The sequence below is a fragment of the Oncorhynchus masou genome, chromosome 14, assembly GCF_036934945.1.
Source record: "Oncorhynchus masou masou isolate Uvic2021 chromosome 14, UVic_Omas_1.1, whole genome shotgun sequence".
NCBI lineage: Eukaryota > Metazoa > Chordata > Actinopteri > Salmoniformes > Salmonidae > Oncorhynchus > Oncorhynchus masou.
This window is the reverse complement of record NC_088225.1, coordinates 32,938,575-32,958,648: the sequence shown is the minus strand read 5'-3', so window position 1 is coordinate 32,958,648 and position 20,074 is coordinate 32,938,575. Positions and strand designations below refer to the sequence as shown.

The 20,074-nt window shown below is 52.1% G+C and overlaps 1 protein-coding gene across 1 annotated transcript in view; it reads right to left on the bottom strand.

Moving 5' to 3' along the window:
- smg1 (SMG1 nonsense mediated mRNA decay associated PI3K related kinase) overlaps window positions 1–20,074 on the bottom strand; it is a 149,689-nt gene that overhangs the window by 52,341 nt on the left and 77,274 nt on the right. Inside the window, exons 35-43 of the mRNA XM_064987189.1 lie at window positions 19,432–19,612; window positions 14,240–14,401; window positions 11,365–11,594; window positions 9,337–9,491; window positions 4,266–4,488; window positions 2,154–2,400; window positions 1,509–1,579; window positions 834–992; window positions 413–664 (exon numbers count right to left, since the gene is read on the bottom strand). Of these exons, the coding sequence (XP_064843261.1) occupies window positions 413–664; window positions 834–992; window positions 1,509–1,579; window positions 2,154–2,400; window positions 4,266–4,488; window positions 9,337–9,491; window positions 11,365–11,594; window positions 14,240–14,401; window positions 19,432–19,612 (1,680 nt within the window). The remainder of the gene's footprint in view (window positions 1–412; window positions 665–833; window positions 993–1,508; window positions 1,580–2,153; window positions 2,401–4,265; window positions 4,489–9,336; window positions 9,492–11,364; window positions 11,595–14,239; window positions 14,402–19,431; window positions 19,613–20,074) is intronic.

The window sequence follows — 20,074 nt, the reverse complement described above, 5'->3', positions numbered from 1 at the left end:
CTTATTGCTACAACTCCAGTACGGAGTAAGATAGAGGACTCCCGTAGGGAGTAAGATAGAGGACTCCAGTAGAGAGTAAGATAGAGGATAGAGGACTCCCGTAGGGAGTAAGATAGAGGACTACCGTAGAGAGTAAGATAGAGGATAGAGGACTCCCGTAGGGAGTAAGATAGAGGATACCTTTTAGTATGGAAATGAACAGATCCACAAAGATGAGTCCTCTATCCAACTCTATGAGTGGATCCTGTATCCAGTCTTATTCACGCCATGTTTTCAGCTCTGTGTTATTTTCACATCGGTGCAGATGAAGGAAAGGAAACGAGGAAGAGGCAGCCACACAACCTGTGTGACCTCGAAACCTTGACTGACTGACTGACTGTAAACCCCGTTTGACCTTTGACCCCCAGCTCACCTGTGTGACCCTCCACCACTCGCTAGACGTGGTACAGGAGCACCACAGCTCTTTGGCCAGCAGGTTAGGGGGCGTGGACGCCATCAGCTCCTTAAGCACATCCCTCATCACGCTGAGCGGCCAATCGCGCCGCGAAACATCCAGGCTGAGCCCCACCGCCTTCAGGGCGGGGCCTATCTTGCTGTAGTAGAGCTCACTGGGCCGTGGAACCAGAGGGAGGGGCTGGGGCTGCTGCTGGAACGAATCCTGGGCCTGGGGGAGGAGCGAGAGACAGAAAGTGATGAGAGATGAGTACAGACAGAGCTCAAGGCCCAACAAAGTGCCCGGCATTGCCATAGTTTCAATGTTGAATGTAATTGAACTCTACACATTCACAGAGCAAGTTCCTACAAAAGATCACACACACACACACAACCATTACCTTCTGAGCCTGCAGCACGGCCTCTCTCTGCTGCCAGCGCTTGTAGAGGCCGAACAGCGGCGTGGCGCCGTCCACCCATTGGATGAGTCCTGAGCGCGTCCCCAGCGGGGTGACGGAGTAGTGGCGGGCGTGGAAGTGGGGGCGCTCCTGCTGGTTCACCTAGAGGAGAACAGAGTTATGCTCTGCAGACAACAGCAGCAGTCATATGACCACATGAAACAGACCCTCTTTCAGTAGCAGTTCATATTACTGGAACAAGACTTCAGGTTTAATCACCTATTATACTACTTTTATTATTTGTTAAATCTTTTTTACATTTTTTTTAAATATTTGGTGTATATTTTCACTGTTGAACTACACAGGCCCCCCCCCCCATACCCTGTACTCTGTGTTGTCTCTGGCTGGACCAGCCTAGTATTTTAAATGATCGATCAATGATGTTACCGTGGTGAACATGGCGTTGACTACAGAACGTACCTTGGTGAACGTGGCGTTGACCACAGAACGTACCGTGGTGAACGTGGCGTTGACTACAGAACGTACCGTGGTGAACGTGGCGTTGACCACAGAACGTACCGTGGTGAACATGGCGTTGACTACAGAACGTACCGTGGTGAACATGGCGTTGACTACAGAACGTACCTTGGTGAACATGGCGTTGACTACAGAACGTACCTTGGTGAACATGGTGTTGACTATGGAAAGGAACTGCATGATTCGCTCATCTAGGTGGAGGTCCTCCAGACCTGAGAGAGGGAGAGAGAGGAGGAAGGAGAGAGAGGAGGAAGGAGAGAGAGGAGGAAGGAGAGAGAGGAGGAAGGAGAGAGAGGAGGAAGGAGAGAGAGGAGGAAGGAGAGAGAGGAGGAATGAGGTAGAGGTAGGAGGAGAAAGGAGAATTAGGTTTAGACTTTTATTCCTGCTGGTCGTCTGCCTGGAGGTTGTTCTGTCTGGAAGAGGTAGGGCAAGCTGCGTATATTGTGTGTGTGTGTGGTTGCTACCTTTGGAGAGGTATAATTGGAATACCTAGGATAGGATAAGTAATCCTTCTCACCCCCCCCCCCCCCCTTAAATGATTTAGATGCACTATTGTAAGTGGCTGTTCCACTGGATGTCAGAAGGTGAATTCACCAATTTGTAAGTCGCTCTGGATAAGAGCGTCTGCTAAATGACTTAAATGTAAATGTAGGTAAGGGTAGTTGTGTTCATCGTGTGTGTGTGTGGTCGCTACCTTTGAAGAGGTAAGGATAGTTGCGTTCATCGTGTGTGTGTGTGTGTGTGTGTGTGTGTGTGTGTGTGTGTGTGTGTGTGTGTGGTCGCTACCTTTGAAGAGGTAAGGGTAGTTTCGTCCGTCGGAACCCAGGAAGTGTAGTTTCTTGGGCTTGGTCTTGGTTGGCAGGATGGTGATGGTGTTGCCAACACTCTGGATGGTCAACGCGTCCGTTGCCGACACCTCACCCGGCAACGCCATCTCAGTGGTCGCCATGGCAGCCAGGCGGGGGCTGATGTGGTCCAGACGCAGCAGATAGCTGGTCCTCTTCTGAGCCCTCTGCTGGAGACTCAGCATGATCTAGGAGACATTTTAAACTTTCATTTAAATCCACTTCGACAGAAAAAGCACTTGGATCAGCTTCCCTTCACCCCAACCCTAATCTTAAAGAGGTCTTCAATCCCCTAAAACGAAACGTCTGCCTTTGACATAGAAACGTCTGCCTTTGACATAGAAACGTCTGCCTTTGACATAGAAACGTCTGCCTTTGACATAGAAACGTCTGCCTTTGACATAGAAACGTCTGCCTTTGACATAGAAACGTCTGCCTTTGACATAGAAACGTCTGCCTTTGACATAGAAACGTCTGCCTTTGACATAGAAACGTCTGCCTTTGACATAGAAACGTCTGCCTTTGACATAGAAATACCACTATTTAACATAGAAACATCTAACATAGAAACATCTCTATTTAACATAGAAACATCTCTATTTAACATAGAAACATCTCTATTTAACATAGAAACATCTCTATTTAACATAGAAACATCTGCCTTTAACATAGAAACACCACTATTTAACATAGAAACACCACTATTTAACATAGAAACATCTGCCTTTAACATAGAAACACCACTATTTAACATAGAAACACCACTATTTAACATAGAAATACCACTATTTAACATAGAAATACCACTATTTAACATAAACATCTCTATTTAACATAGAAACATCTCTATTTAACATAGAAACACCACTATTTAACATAGAAACATCTCTATTTAACATAGAAACATCTCTATTTAACATAGAAACATCTCTATTTAACATAGAAACATCTCTATTTAACATAGAAACATCTCTATTTAACATAGAAACACCACTATTTAACATAGAAACATCTCTATTTAACATAGAAACATCTGCCTTTAACATAGAAATACCACTATTTAACATAGAAACATCTCTATTTAACATAGAAACACCACTATTTAACATAGAAACATCTCTATTTAACATAGAAACATCTCTATTTAACATAGAAACATCTCTATTTAACATAGAAACACCACTATTTAACATAGAAACATCTGCCTTTAACATAGAAATACCACTATTTAACATAGAAACAACACTATTTAACATAGAAACATCTCTATTTAACATAGAAACATCACTATTTAACATAGAAACATCTCTATTTTGGGCAGATTTTGATCTTGAACAATGTTTATTAGAGGTGTTGTTGAAATCTGTCTTGAAGTCGCCTTATTCACGTTACCACACTACAACGTATTGACGACTTTACGTGTCTAAGGAATGTACATGTTAGGGGTCAGGGGTCAAGAGGTACCGCGAAACGGTACGGCGTGAGAAAAAAGGTGGAAGTGCAGAAAGTTCATATTCTGTTCAAATAATATTATTACTGTTGAATATGAACGGTCGTTGAGGAGGGACGCAAAAGGACAACCGTCTCGTTTGAGTTCCTGAAAAGGCAGACCCGTTGCTAAGGAAACGGGACCTTCAGGGATGTGGAACTCAACTGGAGACAAGGTCAACAGATGGAGAGGAGACGGGGGGGGTAATAATTATATTTAATATTTACATTTTTAAAGTATTTATTCTGATGGAAAAGATGAGGGCGAAATGGTTTTGATAACAAGCTGAGTAGACACGCTAGCCAGCTGGGTTTCTCTCTCGTCTTTACGATGCTAATATTCTCCTTGTCAATATGAGCATCTTATTTTGTACAGTTAACAATTTGAAGACCATTTGTCGTTAGCTAGACATCTCAATATCTGTGGTGCTGTTCATTTTAACGTCATCTCCCCGAGTCTACCTTTAATCATTAGTTGGGGACAATGCGAAGCTGATAGTGGCAACGTCACCCTACCCCCTCTGGGAACACAAACGTCACACCCCCCCCACGGTCCTGGTCGTACCTGTTTGAACGGGACCCAGCTGCTGGCCGGGTTGGCCGGGTTGTGAGGGCTCTTCAGTCTCTCCAGGGCCGAGGTGATGGCGTCCCCGTAGGTCTGCTGGAACCAGGTCTCGTGGGGGGTCTCGGCGGGCGTCGTGGTGATGCTCCTCACGTGGTCCAGAGCGAACACCACGGGACGCATCAGAGCGGAGTGCTTCTCACACATGATGGCCACCTTCTCCTCCCTGACAGAGGAGACACACTGTTCATCTATGTTCCTTTAACTGAGGTTAAAACATACATGTTGAGACAGGACAGTGTTGTATAGTTAGCGAGTGAGAAGTGCAGAGGGTCAGAATGAAACCCATCACCTCTGGCAGCCTAGGCTAGCCAGTACCCGAGACAGGGACTAGGCTACCCAGTGCCCGAGACAGGGACTAGGCTACCCAGTGCCCGAGACAGGGACTAGGCTACCCAGTGCCCGAGACAGGGACTAGGCTACCCAGTGCCCGAGACAGGGACTAGGCTACCCAGTGCCCGAGACAGGGACTAGGCTACCCAGTGCCCGAGACAGGGACTAGGCTACCCAGTGCCCGAGACAGGGACTAGGCTACCCAGTGCCCGAGACAGGGACTAGGCTACCCAGTGCCCGAGACAGGGACTAGGCTACCCAGTGCCCGAGACAGGGACTAGGCTAGCCAGTAACCTCTAATTATGTGCATTAATTAAATGTTTTGTGACTGGGTCATTTTCCGGTTCCGGGTTGGAGCGAGCGGTCGCATCTACACTTCGGTCCGCAGGTAGTATAACTTTTCATTACATTTCATTATAGTAAAACGGTTTGATTTGTCTAATCTTAGCAATTTCTTCTTAGCTAGCTACATAGCCGTCTTTGTATCAAAGATAATTGCGTAATTATCGTATTTCGTCGTCCTAACGTAGTCTACACTGCTATCTGCCCAGCAGCTAGCTAACGTCCACTAGCACAGCAGCTAGCTAACGTCCACTAGCACTGTAGAAACTATTACACTCAACGACTCGATTAGTGTAGTGTTAGCTAGCTACATAGGTGTCTTTGCTGTCTTCGTATCCAAGGTAATTGTGTAGTTTAGAGTGTGTAGACTTAGAGTGATTATCTTAATTTACCGAGGTTAGCTAGCCAGCTATTTGTTGTCCTTAACGTAGGAGATGCTGCTAGCTAGCTAGCCAACAGCTAGCAAACGTCTTCCGAATTGAACTTCAACAACCCGGTCAACATTCCGCCTCGCTCCACAGGTAGTATCACATTTTCATTTCACTTCATTACAGTACAACGGTTTGATTTGTTTGATCGTAGCTAGCTAGCTACATAGCCGTCTTTGTATCTAAGACAATTGTGTAGTCTGGAGCGATTTTCTAGGTTAGCTAGCCAGCTATTGTCGTTCTTTTAACGTAACGTTACGTAATCAACACTGCTAGCTAGCCAGCTAGCCCCCGAATAGCAGCACTGTAGAAACTATTACACTCGACGGAACGACTTGATTAGTGTAGTGTCAACAACGCAGCCACTGCCAGCTAGCCTACAAAGTCAACAACGTAGCCACTGCCAGCTAGCCTACCCCAGCAGTACTGTATCATTTCAATCATTTTAGTCAATAAGATTCTTGCTACGTAAGCTTAACTTTCTGAACATTCGATAAGTGTAGTCCACTTGTCATTCCAATCTCCTTTGCATTAGCGTAGCCTCTTCTGTAGCCTGTCAACTATGTGTCTATCTATCCCTGTTCTCTCCTCTCTGCACAGACCATACAAACGCTCCACACCGCGTAGCCGCGGCCACCCTAATCTGGTGGTCCCAGCGCGCACGACCCACGTGGAGTTCCAGGTCTCCGGTAGCCTCTGGAACTGCCGATCTGCGGCCAACAAGGCAGAGTTCATCTCAGCCTATGCCTCCCTCCAGTCCCTCGACTTCTTGGCACTGACGGAAACATGGATCACCACAGACAACACTGCTACGCCTACTGCTCTCTCTTCGTCCGCCCACGTGTTCTCGCACACCCCGAGAGCTTCTGGTCAGCGGGGTGGTGGCACCGGGATCCTCATCTCTCCCAAGTGGTCATTCTCTCTTTCTCCCCTTACCCATCTGTCTATCGCCTCCTTTGAATTCCATGCTGTCACAGTTACCAGCCCTTTCAAGCTTAACATCCTTATCATTTATCGCCCTCCAGGTTCCCTCGGAGAGTTCATCAATGAGCTTGATGCCTTGATAAGCTCCTTTCCTGAGGACGGCTCACCTCTCACAGTCCTGGGCGACTTTAACCTCACCACATCTACCTTTGACTCATTCCTCTCTGCCTCCTTCTTTCCACTCCTCTCCTCTTTTGACCTCACCCTCTCACCTTCCCCCCCTACTCACAAGGCAGGCAATACGCTCGACCTCATCTTTACTAGATGCTGTTCTTCCACTAACCTCATTGCAACTCCCCTCCAAGTCTCCGACCACTACCTTGTATCCTTTTCCCTCTCGCTCTCATCCAACACTTCCCACACTGCCCCTACTCGGATGGTATCGCGCCGTCCCAACCTTCGCTCTCTCTCCCCCGTTACTCTCTCCTCTTCCATCCTATCATCTCTTCCCTCTGCTCATACCTTCTCCAACCTATCTCCTGATTCTGCCTCCTCAACCCTCCTCTCTTCCCTCTCTGCATCCTTTGACTCTCTATGTCCCCTATCCTCCAGGCCGGCTCGGTCCTCCCCTCCCGCTCCGTGGCTCGACGACTCATTGCGAGCTCACAGAACAGTGCTCCGGGCAGCCGAGCGGAAATGGAGGAAAACTCGCCTCCCTGCGGACCTGGCATCCTTTCACTCCCTCCTCTCTACATTTTCCTCCTCTGTCTCTGCTGCTAAAGCCACTTTCTACCACTCTAAATTCCAAGCATCTGCCTCTAACCCTAGGAAGCTCTTTGCCACCTCCCCCCCCCTCCCTCTCTGCAGATGACTTCGTCAACCATTTTGAAAAGAAGGTCGACGACATCCGATCCTCGTTTGCTAAGTCAAACGACACCGCTGGTTCTGCTCACACTGCCCTACCCTGTGCTCTGACCTCTTTCTCCCCTCTCTCTCCAGATGAAATCTCGCTTCTTGTGATGGCCGGCCGCCCAACAACCTGCCCGCTTGACCCTATCCCCTCCTCTCTTCTCCAGACCATTTCCGGAGACCTTCTCCCTTACCTCACCTCGCTCATCAACTCATCCCTGACCGCTGGCTACGTCCCTTCCGTCTTCAAGAGAGCGAGAGTTGCACCCCTTCTGAAAAAACCTACACTCGATCCCTCCGATGTCAACAACTACAGACCAGAATCCCTTCTTTCTTTTCTCTCCAAAACTCTTGAACGTGCCGTCCTTGGCCAGCTCTCCCGCTATCTCTCTCAGAATGACCTTCTTGATCCAAATCAGTCAGGTTTCAAGACTAGTCATTCAACTGAGACTGCTCTTCTCTGTATCACGGAGGCGCTCCGCACTGCTAAAGCTAACTCTCTCTCCTCTGCTCTCATCCTTCTAGACCTATCGGCTGCCTTCGACACTGTGAACCATCAGATCCTCCTCTCCACCCTCTCCGAGTTGGGCATCTCCGGTGCGGCCCACGCTTGGATTGCGTCCTACCTGACAGGTCGCTCCTACCAGGTGGCGTGGCGAGAATCTGTCTCCTCGCCACGCACTCTCACCACTGGTGTCCCCCAGGGCTCTGTTCTAGGCCCTCTCCTATTCTCGCTATACACCAAGTCACTTGGCTCTGTCATAACCTCACATGGTCTCTCCTATCATTGCTATGCAGACGACACACAATTAATCTTCTCCTTTCCCCCTTCTGATGACCAGGTGGCGAATCGCATCTCTGCATGTCTGGCAGACATATCAGTGTGGATGACGGATCACCACCTCAAGCTGAACCTCGGCAAGACGGAGCTGCTCTTCCTCCCGGGGAAGGACTGCCCGTTCCATGATCTCGCCATCACGGTTGACAACTCCATTGTGTCCTCCTCCCAGAGCGCTAAGAACCTTGGCGTGATCCTGGACAACACCCTGTCGTTCTCAACGCAGTACCTCCAGGCTCTGATCAGGCCCTACACCCAAACAAGGGCACTGCGTTCATCCACCTCTGGCCTGCTCGCCTCCCTACCACTGAGGAAGTACAGTTCCCGCTCAGCCCAGTCAAAACTGTTCGCTGCTCTGGCCCCCCAATGGTGGAACAAACTCCCTCACGACGCCAGGACAGCGGAGTCAATCACCACCTTCCGGAGACACCTGAAACCCCACCTCTTCAAGGAATACCTAGGATAGGATAAAGTAATCCTTCTCACCCCCCCTTAAATGATTTAGATGCACTATTGTAAAGTGGCTGTTCTACTGATGTCAGAAGGTGAATTCACCAATTTGTAAGTCGCTCTGGATAAGAGCGTCTGCTAAATGACTTAAATGTAAATGTAATGTAAATGTCATTCTGAAACCGGTGTTTGATTAATCAAATCCTATACTTTGTGTACCCTAGCAGCGTGTGCCCTAGCGGCCTGTGCCCTAGCGGCCTGTGCCCTAGCGGCCTGTGCCCTAGCGGCCTGTGCCCTAGCGGCCTGTGCCCTAGCGGCGTGTGCCCTAGCGGCGTGTGCCCTAGCGGCGTGTGCCCTAGCGGCGTGTGCCCTAGCGGCGTGTGCCCTAGCGGCGTGTGCCCCAGCGGCGTGTGCCCCAGCGGCGTGTGCCCCAGCGGCGTGTGCCCCAGCGGCGTGTGCCCCAGCGGCGTGTGCCCCAGCGGCGTGTGCCCCAGCGGCGTGTGCCCCAGCGGCGTGTGCCCCAGCGGCGTGTGCCCTAGCGGCGTGTGCCCCAGCGGCGTGTGCCCCAGCGGCGTGTGCCCCAGCGGCGTGTGCCCTAGCGGCGTGTGCCCTAGCGGCGTGTGCCCTAGCGGCGTGTGCCCTAGCGGCGTGTGCCCTAGCGGCGTGTGCCCTAGCGGCGTGTGCCCTAGCGGCGTGTGCCCTAGCGGCGTGTGCCCTAGCAGCGTGTACCCTAGCAGCGTGTACCCTAGCAGCGTGTGCCCTAGCGGCGTGTGTTGTGTGTGTGACTCACTTGCGTAGTGTGTTGTTGTTCTGCACTCTCTTGACCTCGTCCTCCAGCTGCTGAATCCTGCGGAGGACGTGCATGTGTTGCTGCTGCAGGACGCCCAGCCACAACTCATCCCACAGCAGAGTCACGCGACGCAGCTCTCCCACTAGCATCTGGACCTGGGGACCCACAGAGTCATGTGGTTAAACACAGGCAGCTCTCCCACTAGCATCTGGACCTGGGGACCCACAGAGTCACGCGACGCAGCTCTCCCACTAGCATCTGGACCTGGGGACCCACAGAGTCACGCGACGCAGCTCTCCCACTAGCATCTGGACCTGGGGACCCACAGAGTCACATGTGGTTAAACACAGGCAGCTCTCCCACTAGCATCTGGACCTGGGGACCCACAGAGTCACACGTGGTTAAACACAGGAAGCTCTCCCACTAGCATCTGGACCTGGGGACCCACAGAGTCACGCGACGCAGCTCTCCCACTAGCATCTGGACCTGGGAACCCACAGAGTCATGTGGTTAAACACAGGAAGCTCCCCCACTAGCATCTGGACCTGGGGACCCACAGAGTCACGCGACGCAGCTCTCCCACTAGCATCTGGACCTGGGGACCCACAGAGTCACGCGACGCAGCTCTCCCACTAGCATCTGGACCTGGGGTCCCACAGAGTCACATGTGGTTAAACACAGGAAGCTCTCCCACTAGCATCTGGACCTGGGGACCCACAGAGTCACATGTGGTTAAACACAGGAAGCTCTCCCACTAGCATCTGGACCTGGGGACCCACAGAGTCACACGACGCAGCTCTCCCACTAGCATCTGGACCTGGGGACCCACAGAGTCACATGTGGTTAAACACAGGAAGCTCTCCCACTAGCATCTGGACCTGGGGACCCACAGAGTCACATGTGGTTAGCACACGAAGCTCTCCCACTAGCATCTGGACCTGGGGACCCACAGAGTTACATGTGGTTAGCATAGGAAGCTCTCCCACTAGCATCTGGACCTGGGGACCCACAGAGTCACGTGTGGTTAAACACAGGAAGCTCTCCCACTAGCATCTGGACCTGGGGACCCACAGAGTCACATGTGGTTAAACACAGGAAGCTCTCCCACTAGCATCTGGACCTGGGGACCCACAGAGTCACGCGACGCAGCTCTCCCACTAGCATCTGGACCTGGGGACCCACAGAGTCATGTGGTTAGCACAGGAAGCTCTCCCACTAGCATCTGGACCTGGGGACCCACAGAGTCACACGTGGTTAAACACAGGAAGCTCCCCCACTAGCATCTGGACCTGGGGACCCACAGAGTCACACGTGGTTAAACACAGGAAGCTCCCCCACTAGCATCTGGACCTGGGGACCCACAGAGTCACATGACGCAGCTCTCCCACTAGCATCTGGACCTGGGGACCCACAGTCATGTGGTTAAACACAGGAAGCTCTCCCACTAGCATCTGGACCTGGGGACCCACGGACAGACACACAGCCCACAGAGATGCATAGTCAGTTCGCGGAGGGAAAGACAAATCATTTAACCCAGTGAATTAAACTTATTGACGACAATCAGATTTGAAAACGGCATATCGGACATGATGGTTTGCACCATATTATCACCAATAAAGTTCTATATTATCAGCGAACTGAGGAAAGGTCACTCTCTTTGAATGCCGGATGGTGTCTAATAGCTGGTTAACTGGGGGAGGTCAATTATCCTCGTTTTGGAAATAGTTGTACCCCAGTAAGGAAAGTACATTCATTCACCATTTCACAACCTCTACACGCCATGTAACATTATTCAAGAGGGTATAATTATGTGCAGCATGAGTGGGGAGCGAGCTAGGACTAGGGGGACATAGTTAACTGTAACACCAGTAATGAGGGGAAGCATTTAGCTGTAACACCATAGTGGGGTTGGCTGCAGTAGGGGGGAAGTGGTTACCTGTAACACCATAGTGGGGTTGGCTGCAGTAGGGGGAAGTGTTTACCTGTAACACCATAGTGGGGTTGGCTGCAGTAGGGGGAAGTGTTTACCTGTAACACCATAGTGGGGTTGGCTGCAGACAGCTTGTCCACTATCTTGCTGTAGCAGTCATGCATCATGGCCTGGTCCTGGCTGGAACACAGTGCAGGAAACTCCTCACCCCGCCCATCTTCCTCCTGGGAGGCGGGGTTACTGCCCAGTGTCCCCTCCCCTTCCTCACACAGCCCCTCCCCCTGCATGCTGCCCAGGAAAGTGGGCAGGGCCGACGGGAGCTTGTTTCCTGGGAGACAAAGATGTTATGGCGAGTTGAGTGTGTGTGTTTAGAGGTCGATCGATTATGATTTTTCAACGCCAATACCGATTATAGGAGGACCAGAAAAATCCGATACCAAATTGGTGAATTCACCTTCTGACATCCAGTGGAACAGCCACTTTACAATAGTTCATCTTAATCATTTAAGGGGGGGGGGGGGGGGGGTGAGAAGGATTACTTTATCCTATCCTAGACGATTTTTATATATATTTGTAATAATGACAATTACACCAATACTAAATGAACACTTATTTTAACTTAATATAACACATAAATAAAATCAATTTAGTCTCAAATAAATAATGAAACATTCAATTTGGTTTAAATAATGCAAAAACACAACGTTGGAAAAGAAAGTAAAAGTGCTATATGTGCCATGTAAGAAAGCTAACGTTTAAGATCCTTGCTCAGAACATGAGAACATATGAAAGCTGGTAGTTCAATATTCCCAGGTAAGAAGTTTTAGGTTGAAGTTATTATAGGGCTATTTCTCTCTTCCATTTGTATTTCATATACCTTTGACTATTGGATGTTCTTATAGGCACTATAGTATTGCCAATGTAACAGTATAGCTTCCGTCCCTCTCCTCGCCCCTACCTGGGCTCGAACCAGGAACACATCGACAACAGCCACCCTTGAAGCAGCGTTACCCATCGCTCCACAAAAGCCGCGGCCCTTGCAGAGCAAGGGGAACAACAACTCCAAGTCTCAGAGCGAGTGACGTTTGAAACGCTATTAGCGCGCACCCCGCTAACTTGCAAGTTCGAATCCCCGAGCTGACAAGGTACAAATCTGTCGTTCTGCCCCTGAACAGGCAGTTAACCCACTGTTCCTAGGCCGTCATTGAAAATAAGAATTTGTTCTTAACTGACTTGCCTAGTAAAATAAAGGTAAAATTAAATTAAAAACTAGCTAGCCATTTCACATCGGTTACACCAGCCTCATCTCGGGAGTTGATAGGCTTGAAGTCAAACAGCTCAATGCTTGAAGCACAACGAAGAGCTGCTGGCAAATGCAGACAAGTGCTGTTTGAATGAATGCTTACAAGCCTGTTGCTGCCGACCACCACTCAGTCAGACTGCTCTATCAAATCATAGACTTATTAATAATATAATAAAACACACAGAAATACAAGCTTAAAGTCATTAATATGGCCGAATCCGGAAACTATCATTTTGAAAACAAAACGTTTATTCTTTCAGTGAAATACGGAACCGTTCCTTATTTTATCTAACGGGTGGCATCCCAAAGTCTAAATATTGCTGTTACATTGCACAACCTTCAATGTTGTGTCATAATTATGTAAAGTTCTGGCAAATTAATTACGGTCTTTGTTAGGAAGAAATGGTCTTCACACAGTTCGCAACGAGCCAGACGGCCCAAACTGTTGCATATACCCTGACTCTGTTGCACAGAACGCAAGAGGTGACACAATTTCCCTAGTTAATATTGCCTGCTAACGTGAATTTCTTTTAACTAAAAATACAGGTCTAAAAAATATATCCTTGTGTGTATTGATTTTAAGAAAAGCATTGAGGTTTATCTTTAGGTACATAGATGTTTTTCGTTGTGTACATGGATGTTTATCTTTAGGTACATTTGTGCAACGATTGAGACAGTGATCCGACTATAGCAGGGTACAGGATGAGGTGGTGTGTGTGTGTGTGTACCTGCGTGCTGGGCCTCTCCTCCCAGAGACAGTGATCCGACTATAGCAGGGTACAGGATGAGGTGGTGTGTGTGTGTACCTGCGTGCTGGGCCTCTCCTCCCAGAGACAGTGATCTGACTATAGCAGGGTACAGGATGAGGTGGTGTGTGTGTGTACCTGCGTGCTGGGCCTCTCCTCCCAGAGACAGTGATCCGACTATAGCAGGGTACAGGATGAGGTGTGGTGTGTGTGTGTACCTGCGTGCTGGGCCTCTCCTTCCAGAGACAGTGATCCGACTATAGCAGGGTACAGGATAAGGTGGTGTGTGTGTGTACCTGCGTGCTGGGCCTCTCCTCCCAGAGACAGTGATCCGACTATAGCAGGGTACAGAATGAGGTGTGGTGTGTGTGTGTGTACCTGCGTGCTGGGCCTCTCCTCCCAGAGACAGTGATCCGACTATAGCAGGGTACAGGATGAGGTGGTGTGTGTGTGTACCTGCGTGCTGGGCCTCTCCTCCCAGAGACAGTGATCCGACTATAGCAGGGTACAGGATGAGGTGGTGTGTGTGTGTACCTGCGTGCTGGGCCTCTCCTCCCAGAGACAGTGATCCGACTATAGCAGGGTACAGGATGAGGTGGTGTGTGTGTGTACCTGCGTGCTGGGCCTCTCCTCCCAGAGACAGTGATCCGACTATAGCAGGGTACAGGATGAGGTGGTGTGTGTGTGTACCTGCGTGCTGGGCCTCTCCTCCCAGAGACAGTGATCCGACTATAGCAGGGTACAGGATGAGGTGGTGTGTGTGTGTACCTGCGTGCTGGGCCTCTCCTCCCAGAGACAGTGATCCGACTATAGCAGGGTACAGGATGAGGTGGTGTGTGTGTGTACCTGCGTGCTGGGCCTCTCCTCCCAGAGACAGTGATCCGACTATAGCAGGGTACAGGATGAGGTGGTGTGTGTGTGTACCTGCGTGCTGGGCCTCTCCTCCCAGAGACAGTGATCCGACTATAGCAGGGTACAGGATGAGGTGAGGGGAGTCCTGGGCAACGCGACACAGCAGACTACAGATACTCTGTCTGATGTAAGCCTCTGGGTGGTTCAGACGAGAGAACAGCTGGGGGATGATGCCTGGAGGGGAGAGGGGTTGAATTAGCAGGAGAGAGGAGAGAGAACAGCTGGAGGGGAGAGGGGTTGAATTAGCAGGAGAGAGAACAGCTGGAGGGGGAGAGGGGTTGAATTAGCAGGAGAGAGAACAGCTGGAGGGGGAGAGGGGTTGAATTAGCAGGAGACAGAACAGCTGGAGGGGGAGAGGGGTTGAATTAGCAGGAGAGAGAACAGCTGGAGGGGAGAGGGGTTGAATTAGCAGGAGACAGGAGAGAGAACAGCTGGAGGGGAGAGGGGTTGAATTAGCAGGAGAGAGAACAGCTGGAGGGGGAGAGGGGTTGAATTAGCAGGAGACAGAACAGCTGGAGGGGAGAGGGGTTGAATTAGCAGGAGACAGGAGAGAGAACAGCTGGAGGGGAGAGGGGTTGAATTAGCAGGAGACAGGAGAGAGAACAGCTGGAGGGGAGAGGGGTTGAATTAGCAGGAGACAGAACAGCTGGAGGGGAGAGGGGTTGAATTAGCAGGAGACAGGAGAGAGAACAGCTGGAGGGGAGAGGGGTTGAATTAGCAGGAGAGAGAACAGCTGGAGGGGGAGAGGGGTTGAATTAGCAGGAGAGAGAACAGCTGGAGGGGAGAGGGGTTGAATTAGCAGGAGGCAGGAGAGAGAACAGCTGGAGGGGGAGAGGGGTTGAATTAGCAGGAGAGAGAACAGCTGGAGGGGAGAGGGGTTGAATTAGCAGGAGAGAGAACAGCTGGAGGGGGAGAGGGTTGAATTAGCAGGAGAGAGAACAGCTGGAGGGGAGAGGGGTTGAATTAGCAGGAGAGAGAACAGCTGGAGGGGAGAGGGGTTGAATTAGCAGGAGAGAGAACAGCTGGAGGGGGAGAGGGGTTGAATTAGCAGGAGACAGAACAGCTGGAGGGGGAGAGGGGTTGAATTAGCAGGAGACAGGAGAGAGAACAGCTGGAGGGGGAGAGGGGTTGAATTAGCAGGAGACAGGAGAGAGAACAGCTGGAGGGGGAGAGGGGTTGAATTAGCAGGAGAGAGAACAGCTGGAGGGGGAGAGGGGTTGAATTAGCAGGAGACAGGACAGCTGGAGGGGGAGAGGCGTTGAATTAGCAGGAGAGAGAACAGCTGGAGGGGGAGAGGGGTTGAATTAGCAGGAGAGAGAACAGCTGGAGGGGGAGAGGGGTTGAATTAGCAGAAGACAGGAGAGAGAACAGCTGGAGGGGGAGAGGAGTTGAATTAGCAGGAGAGAGAACAGCTGGAGGGGAGAGGGGTTGAATTAGCAGGAGAGAGAACAGCTGGAGGGGAGAGGGGTTGAATTAGCAGGAGACAGAACAGCTGGAGGGGAGAGGGGTTGAATTAGCAGGAGAGAGAACAGCTGGAGGGGAGAGGGGTTGAATTAGCAGGAGAGAGAACAGCTGGAGGGGAGAGGGGTTGAATTAGCAGGAGAGAGAACAGCTGGAGGGGAGAGGGGTTGAATTAGCAGGAGACAGAACAGCTGGAGGGGAGAGGGGTTGAATTAGCAGGAGACAGAACAGCTGGAGGGGAGAGGGGTTGAATTAGCAGGAGAGAGAACAGCTGGAGGGGAGAGGGGTTGAATTAGCAGGAGACAGAACAGCTGGAGGGGGAGAGGGGTTGAATTAGCAGGAGAGAGAACAGCTGGAGGGGGAGAGGGGTTGAATTAGCAGGAGAGAGAACAGCTGGAGGGGGAGAGGGGTTGAATTAGCAGGAGAGAGAACAGCTGGAGGGGGAGAGGGGTTGAATTAGCAGGAGAGAGAACAGCTGGAGGGGAGAGGGGTTGAATTAGCAGGAGAGAGAACAGCTGGAGGGGAGAGGGGTTGAATTAGCAGGAGAGAGAACAGCTGGAGGGGAGAGGGGTTGAATTAGCAGGAGAGAGAACAGCTGGAGGGGAGAGGGGTTGAATTAGCAGGAGAGAGAACAGCTGGAGGGGGAGAGGGGTTGAATTAGCAGGAGAGAGAACAGCTGGAGGGGGAGAGGGGTTGAATTAGCAGGAGAGAGAACAGCTGGAGGGGGAGAGGGGTTGAATTAGCAGGAGAGAGAACAGCTGGAGGGGGAGAGGGGTTGAATTAGCAGGAGAGAGAACAGCTGGAGGGGGAGAGGGGTTGAATTAGCAGGAGAGAGAACAGCTGGAGGGGGAGAGGGGTTGAATTAGCAGGAGAGAGAACAGCTGGAGGGGGAGAGGGGTTGAATTAGCAGGAGAGAGAACAGCTGGGGGAGGAGAGGGGTTGAATTAGCAGGAGAGAGAACAGCTGGAGGGGGAGAGGGGTTGAATTAGCAGAAGACAGGAGAGAGAACAGCTGGAGGGGGAGAGGAGTTGAATTAGCAGGAGAGAGAACAGCTGGAGGGGGAGAGGGGTTGAATTAGCAGAAGACAGGAGAGAGAACAGCTGGAGGGGGAGAGGAGTTGAATTAGCAGGAGAGAGAACAGCTGGAGGGGGAGAGGGGTTGAATTAGCAGGAGAGAGAACAGCTGGAGGGGGAGAGGGGTTGAATTAGCAGGAGAGAGAACAGCTGGAGGGGGAGAGGGGTTGAATTAGCAGGAGAGAGAACAGCTGGAGGGGGAGAGGGGTTGAATTAACAGGAGAGAGAACAGCTGGAGGGGGAGAGCGGTTGAATTAGCAGGAGAGCGGAGAGGCAGCAAAGGTCTCAACTAACTGGAGATGATCTCTCCATAACATGTTCTAGGTCTTACACTAGAATGTCAGTTTATTAAATATTCATTCATTTCTAACAGGAGCCTTCAGAGAAATATAGAGCTCCCTCTGGGTCTGAGTGTGTTACCCCTCCAGGGGCCAGTGGGGGTCAGTGTGTTACCCCTCCAGGGGCCAGTAGGGGTCAGTGTGTTACCCCTCCAGGGGTCAGTGTGTTACCTCTAGGGGTCAGTGGGGTTCAGTGTGTGTTATCTCTCTAGGGGCCAGTGGGGGTCTGTGTGTGTTACCTCTCCAGGGGGCGGTGGGGGTCAGTGTGTGTTACCCCTCCAGGGGTCAGTGTGTTACCTCTAGGGGTCAGTGGGGTTCAGTGTGTGTTATCTCTCTAGGGGCCAGTGGGGGTCTGTGTGTGTTACCTCTCTAGGGGCCAGTGGGGGGTCAGTATGTTACCTCTCTAGGGGTCAGTGTGTGTTACCTCTCTAGGGGCCAGTGGGAGTCAGTGTGTTACCTCTCTAGGGGCCAGTGGGGGTCAGTGTGTTACCTCTCTAGGGGCCAGTGGGGGTCTGTGTGTGTTACCTCTCCAGGGGGCGGTGGGGGTCAGTGTGTTACCTCTCTAGGGGTCAGTGGGGGTCTGTGTGTGTTACCTCTCCAGGGGCCGGTGGGGGTCAGTGCGTTACCTCTCCAGGGGCCGGTGGGGGTCAGTGCGTTACCTCTCCAGGGGCCGGTGGGGGTCAGTGCGTTACCTCTCCAGGGGCCGGTGGGGGTCAGTGTGTTACCTCTCCAGGGGGCGGTGGGGGTCAGTGTGTTACCTCTCCAGGGGGCGGTGGGGGTCAGTGTGTTACCTCTCTAGGGGTCAGTGTGTGTTACCTCTAGGGGTCAGTGGGGTTCAGTGTGTGTTACCTCTCTAGGGGCCAGTGGGGGGTCTGTGTGTTACCTCTCCAGGGGCCGGTGGGGGTCAGTGTGTTACCTCTAGGGGCCAGTGGGGGTCTGTGTGTTACCCCTCCAGGGGCCAGTGGGGGTCAGTGTGTTACCCCTCCAGGGGCCAGTGGGGGTCAGTGTGTTACCCCTCCAGGGGCCAGTGGGGGTCAGTGTGTTACCCCTAAAGGGGTCAGTGTGTTACCTCTAGGGGTCAGTGGGGTTCAGTGTGTGTTATCTCTCTAGGGGCCAGTGGGGGTCTGTGTGTGTTACCTCTCCAGGGGGCGGTGGGGGTCAGTGTGTGTTACCTCTCTAGGGGCCAGTGGGGGGTCAGTATGTTACCTCTCTAGGGGTCAGTGTGTGTTACCTCTCTAGGGGCCAGTGGGAGTCAGTGTGTTACCTCTCTAGGGGCCAGTGGGGGTCAGTGTGTTACCTCTCTAGGGGCCAGTGGGGGTCTGTGTGTGTTACCTCTCCAGGGGGCGGTGGGGGTCAGTGTGTTACCTCTCTAGGGGTCAGTGGGGGTCTGTGTGTGTTACCTCTCCAGGGGCCGGTGGGGGTCAGTGTGTTACCTCTCCAGGGGGCGGTGGGGGTCAGTGTGTTACCTCTCTAGGGGTCAGTGGGGGTCTGTGTGTGTTACCTCTCCAGGGGCCGGTGGGGGTCAGTGCGTTACCTCTCCAGGGGCCGGTGGGGGTCAGTGTGTTACCTCTCCAGGGGCCGGTGGGGGTCAGTGTGTTACCTCTCCAGGGGCCGGTGGGGGTCAGTGTGTTACCTCTCCAGGGGCCGGTGGGGGTCAGTGTGTTACCTCTCCAGGGGGCGGTGGGGGTCAGTGTGTTACCTCTCTAGGGGTCAGTGTGTGTTACCTCTAGGGGTCAGTGGGGTTCAGTGTGTGTTACCTCTCTAGGGGCCAGTGGGGGGTCAGTGTGTTACCTCTAGGGGCCAGTGGGGGTCTGTGTGTTACCCCTCCAGGGGCCAGTGTGTTACCTCTCCAGGGGCCAGTGGGGGTCAGTGTGTTACCTCTCCAGAGGGCAGTGGGGGTCAGTGTGTTACCTCTCCAGAGGGCAGTGGGGGTCAGTGTGTTACCTCTCTAGGGGCCAGTGGGGGTCAGTGTGTTACCTCTCTAGGGGCCAGTGGGGGTCAGTGTGTTACCTCTCTAGGGGCCAGTGGGGGTCAGTGTGTTACCTCTCCAGGGGGCAGTGGGGGTCAGTGTGTTACCTCTCTAGGGGCCAGTGTGTTACCTCTCCAGAGGGCAGTGGGGGTCAGTGTGTTACCTCTCTAGGGGCCAGTGGGGGTCAGTGTGTTACCTCTCCAGGGGCCAGTGGGGGTCAGTGTGTTACCTCTCCACGGGGCAGTGGGGGTCAGTGTGTTACCTCTCCAGGGGGCAGTGGGGGTCAGTGTGTTACCTCTCCAGGGGCCAGTGGGGGTCAGTGTGTTACCTCTCTAGGGGCCAGTGGGGGTCAGTGTGTGTTACCTCTCCAGGGGGCGGTGGGGGTTGAGGCGAGCCCAAGCTCAAGCCCCTCCCTCAGCTCCCCGGCGTGCTTCACCAGCAGCCGTAGCAACCGCAGCGTCGCCATGACGATGATATCGTCGTTACTCTGCTTGCTGTTCTGATTGGTCAGCAGCAGCTTGGGGTCATCCTCATCGATGGGAACCTGACGGAGTAAGAATGAGAGACATGGAGGAAGAGATGGAAGGGATGGAGGAAGAGATGGGAGGGATGGAGGAAGAGATGGGTGGGATGGAGGAAGAGATGGGTGGGATGGAGGAAGAGGTGGGTGGATGGAGGAAGAGGTGGGTGGATGGAGGAAGAGATGGGAGGGATGGAGGAAGAGATGGGTGGGATGGAGGAAGAGATGGGTGGGATGGAGGAAGAGATGGGTGGGATGGAGGAAGAGATGGGTGGGATGGAGGAAGAGGTGGGTGGGATGAAGGAAGAGGTGGGTGGATGGAGGAAGAGATGGGTGGGATGGAGGAAGAGGTGGGTGGATGGAGGAAGAGATGGGTGGATGGAGGAAGAGATGGGAGGGATGGAGGGAAAGGGACAAGGCTATAAGAGAAGGCATCTTCCTACAACATCCCAAACTTCCACAAGTTCTGGATGAATAGAAACAGTC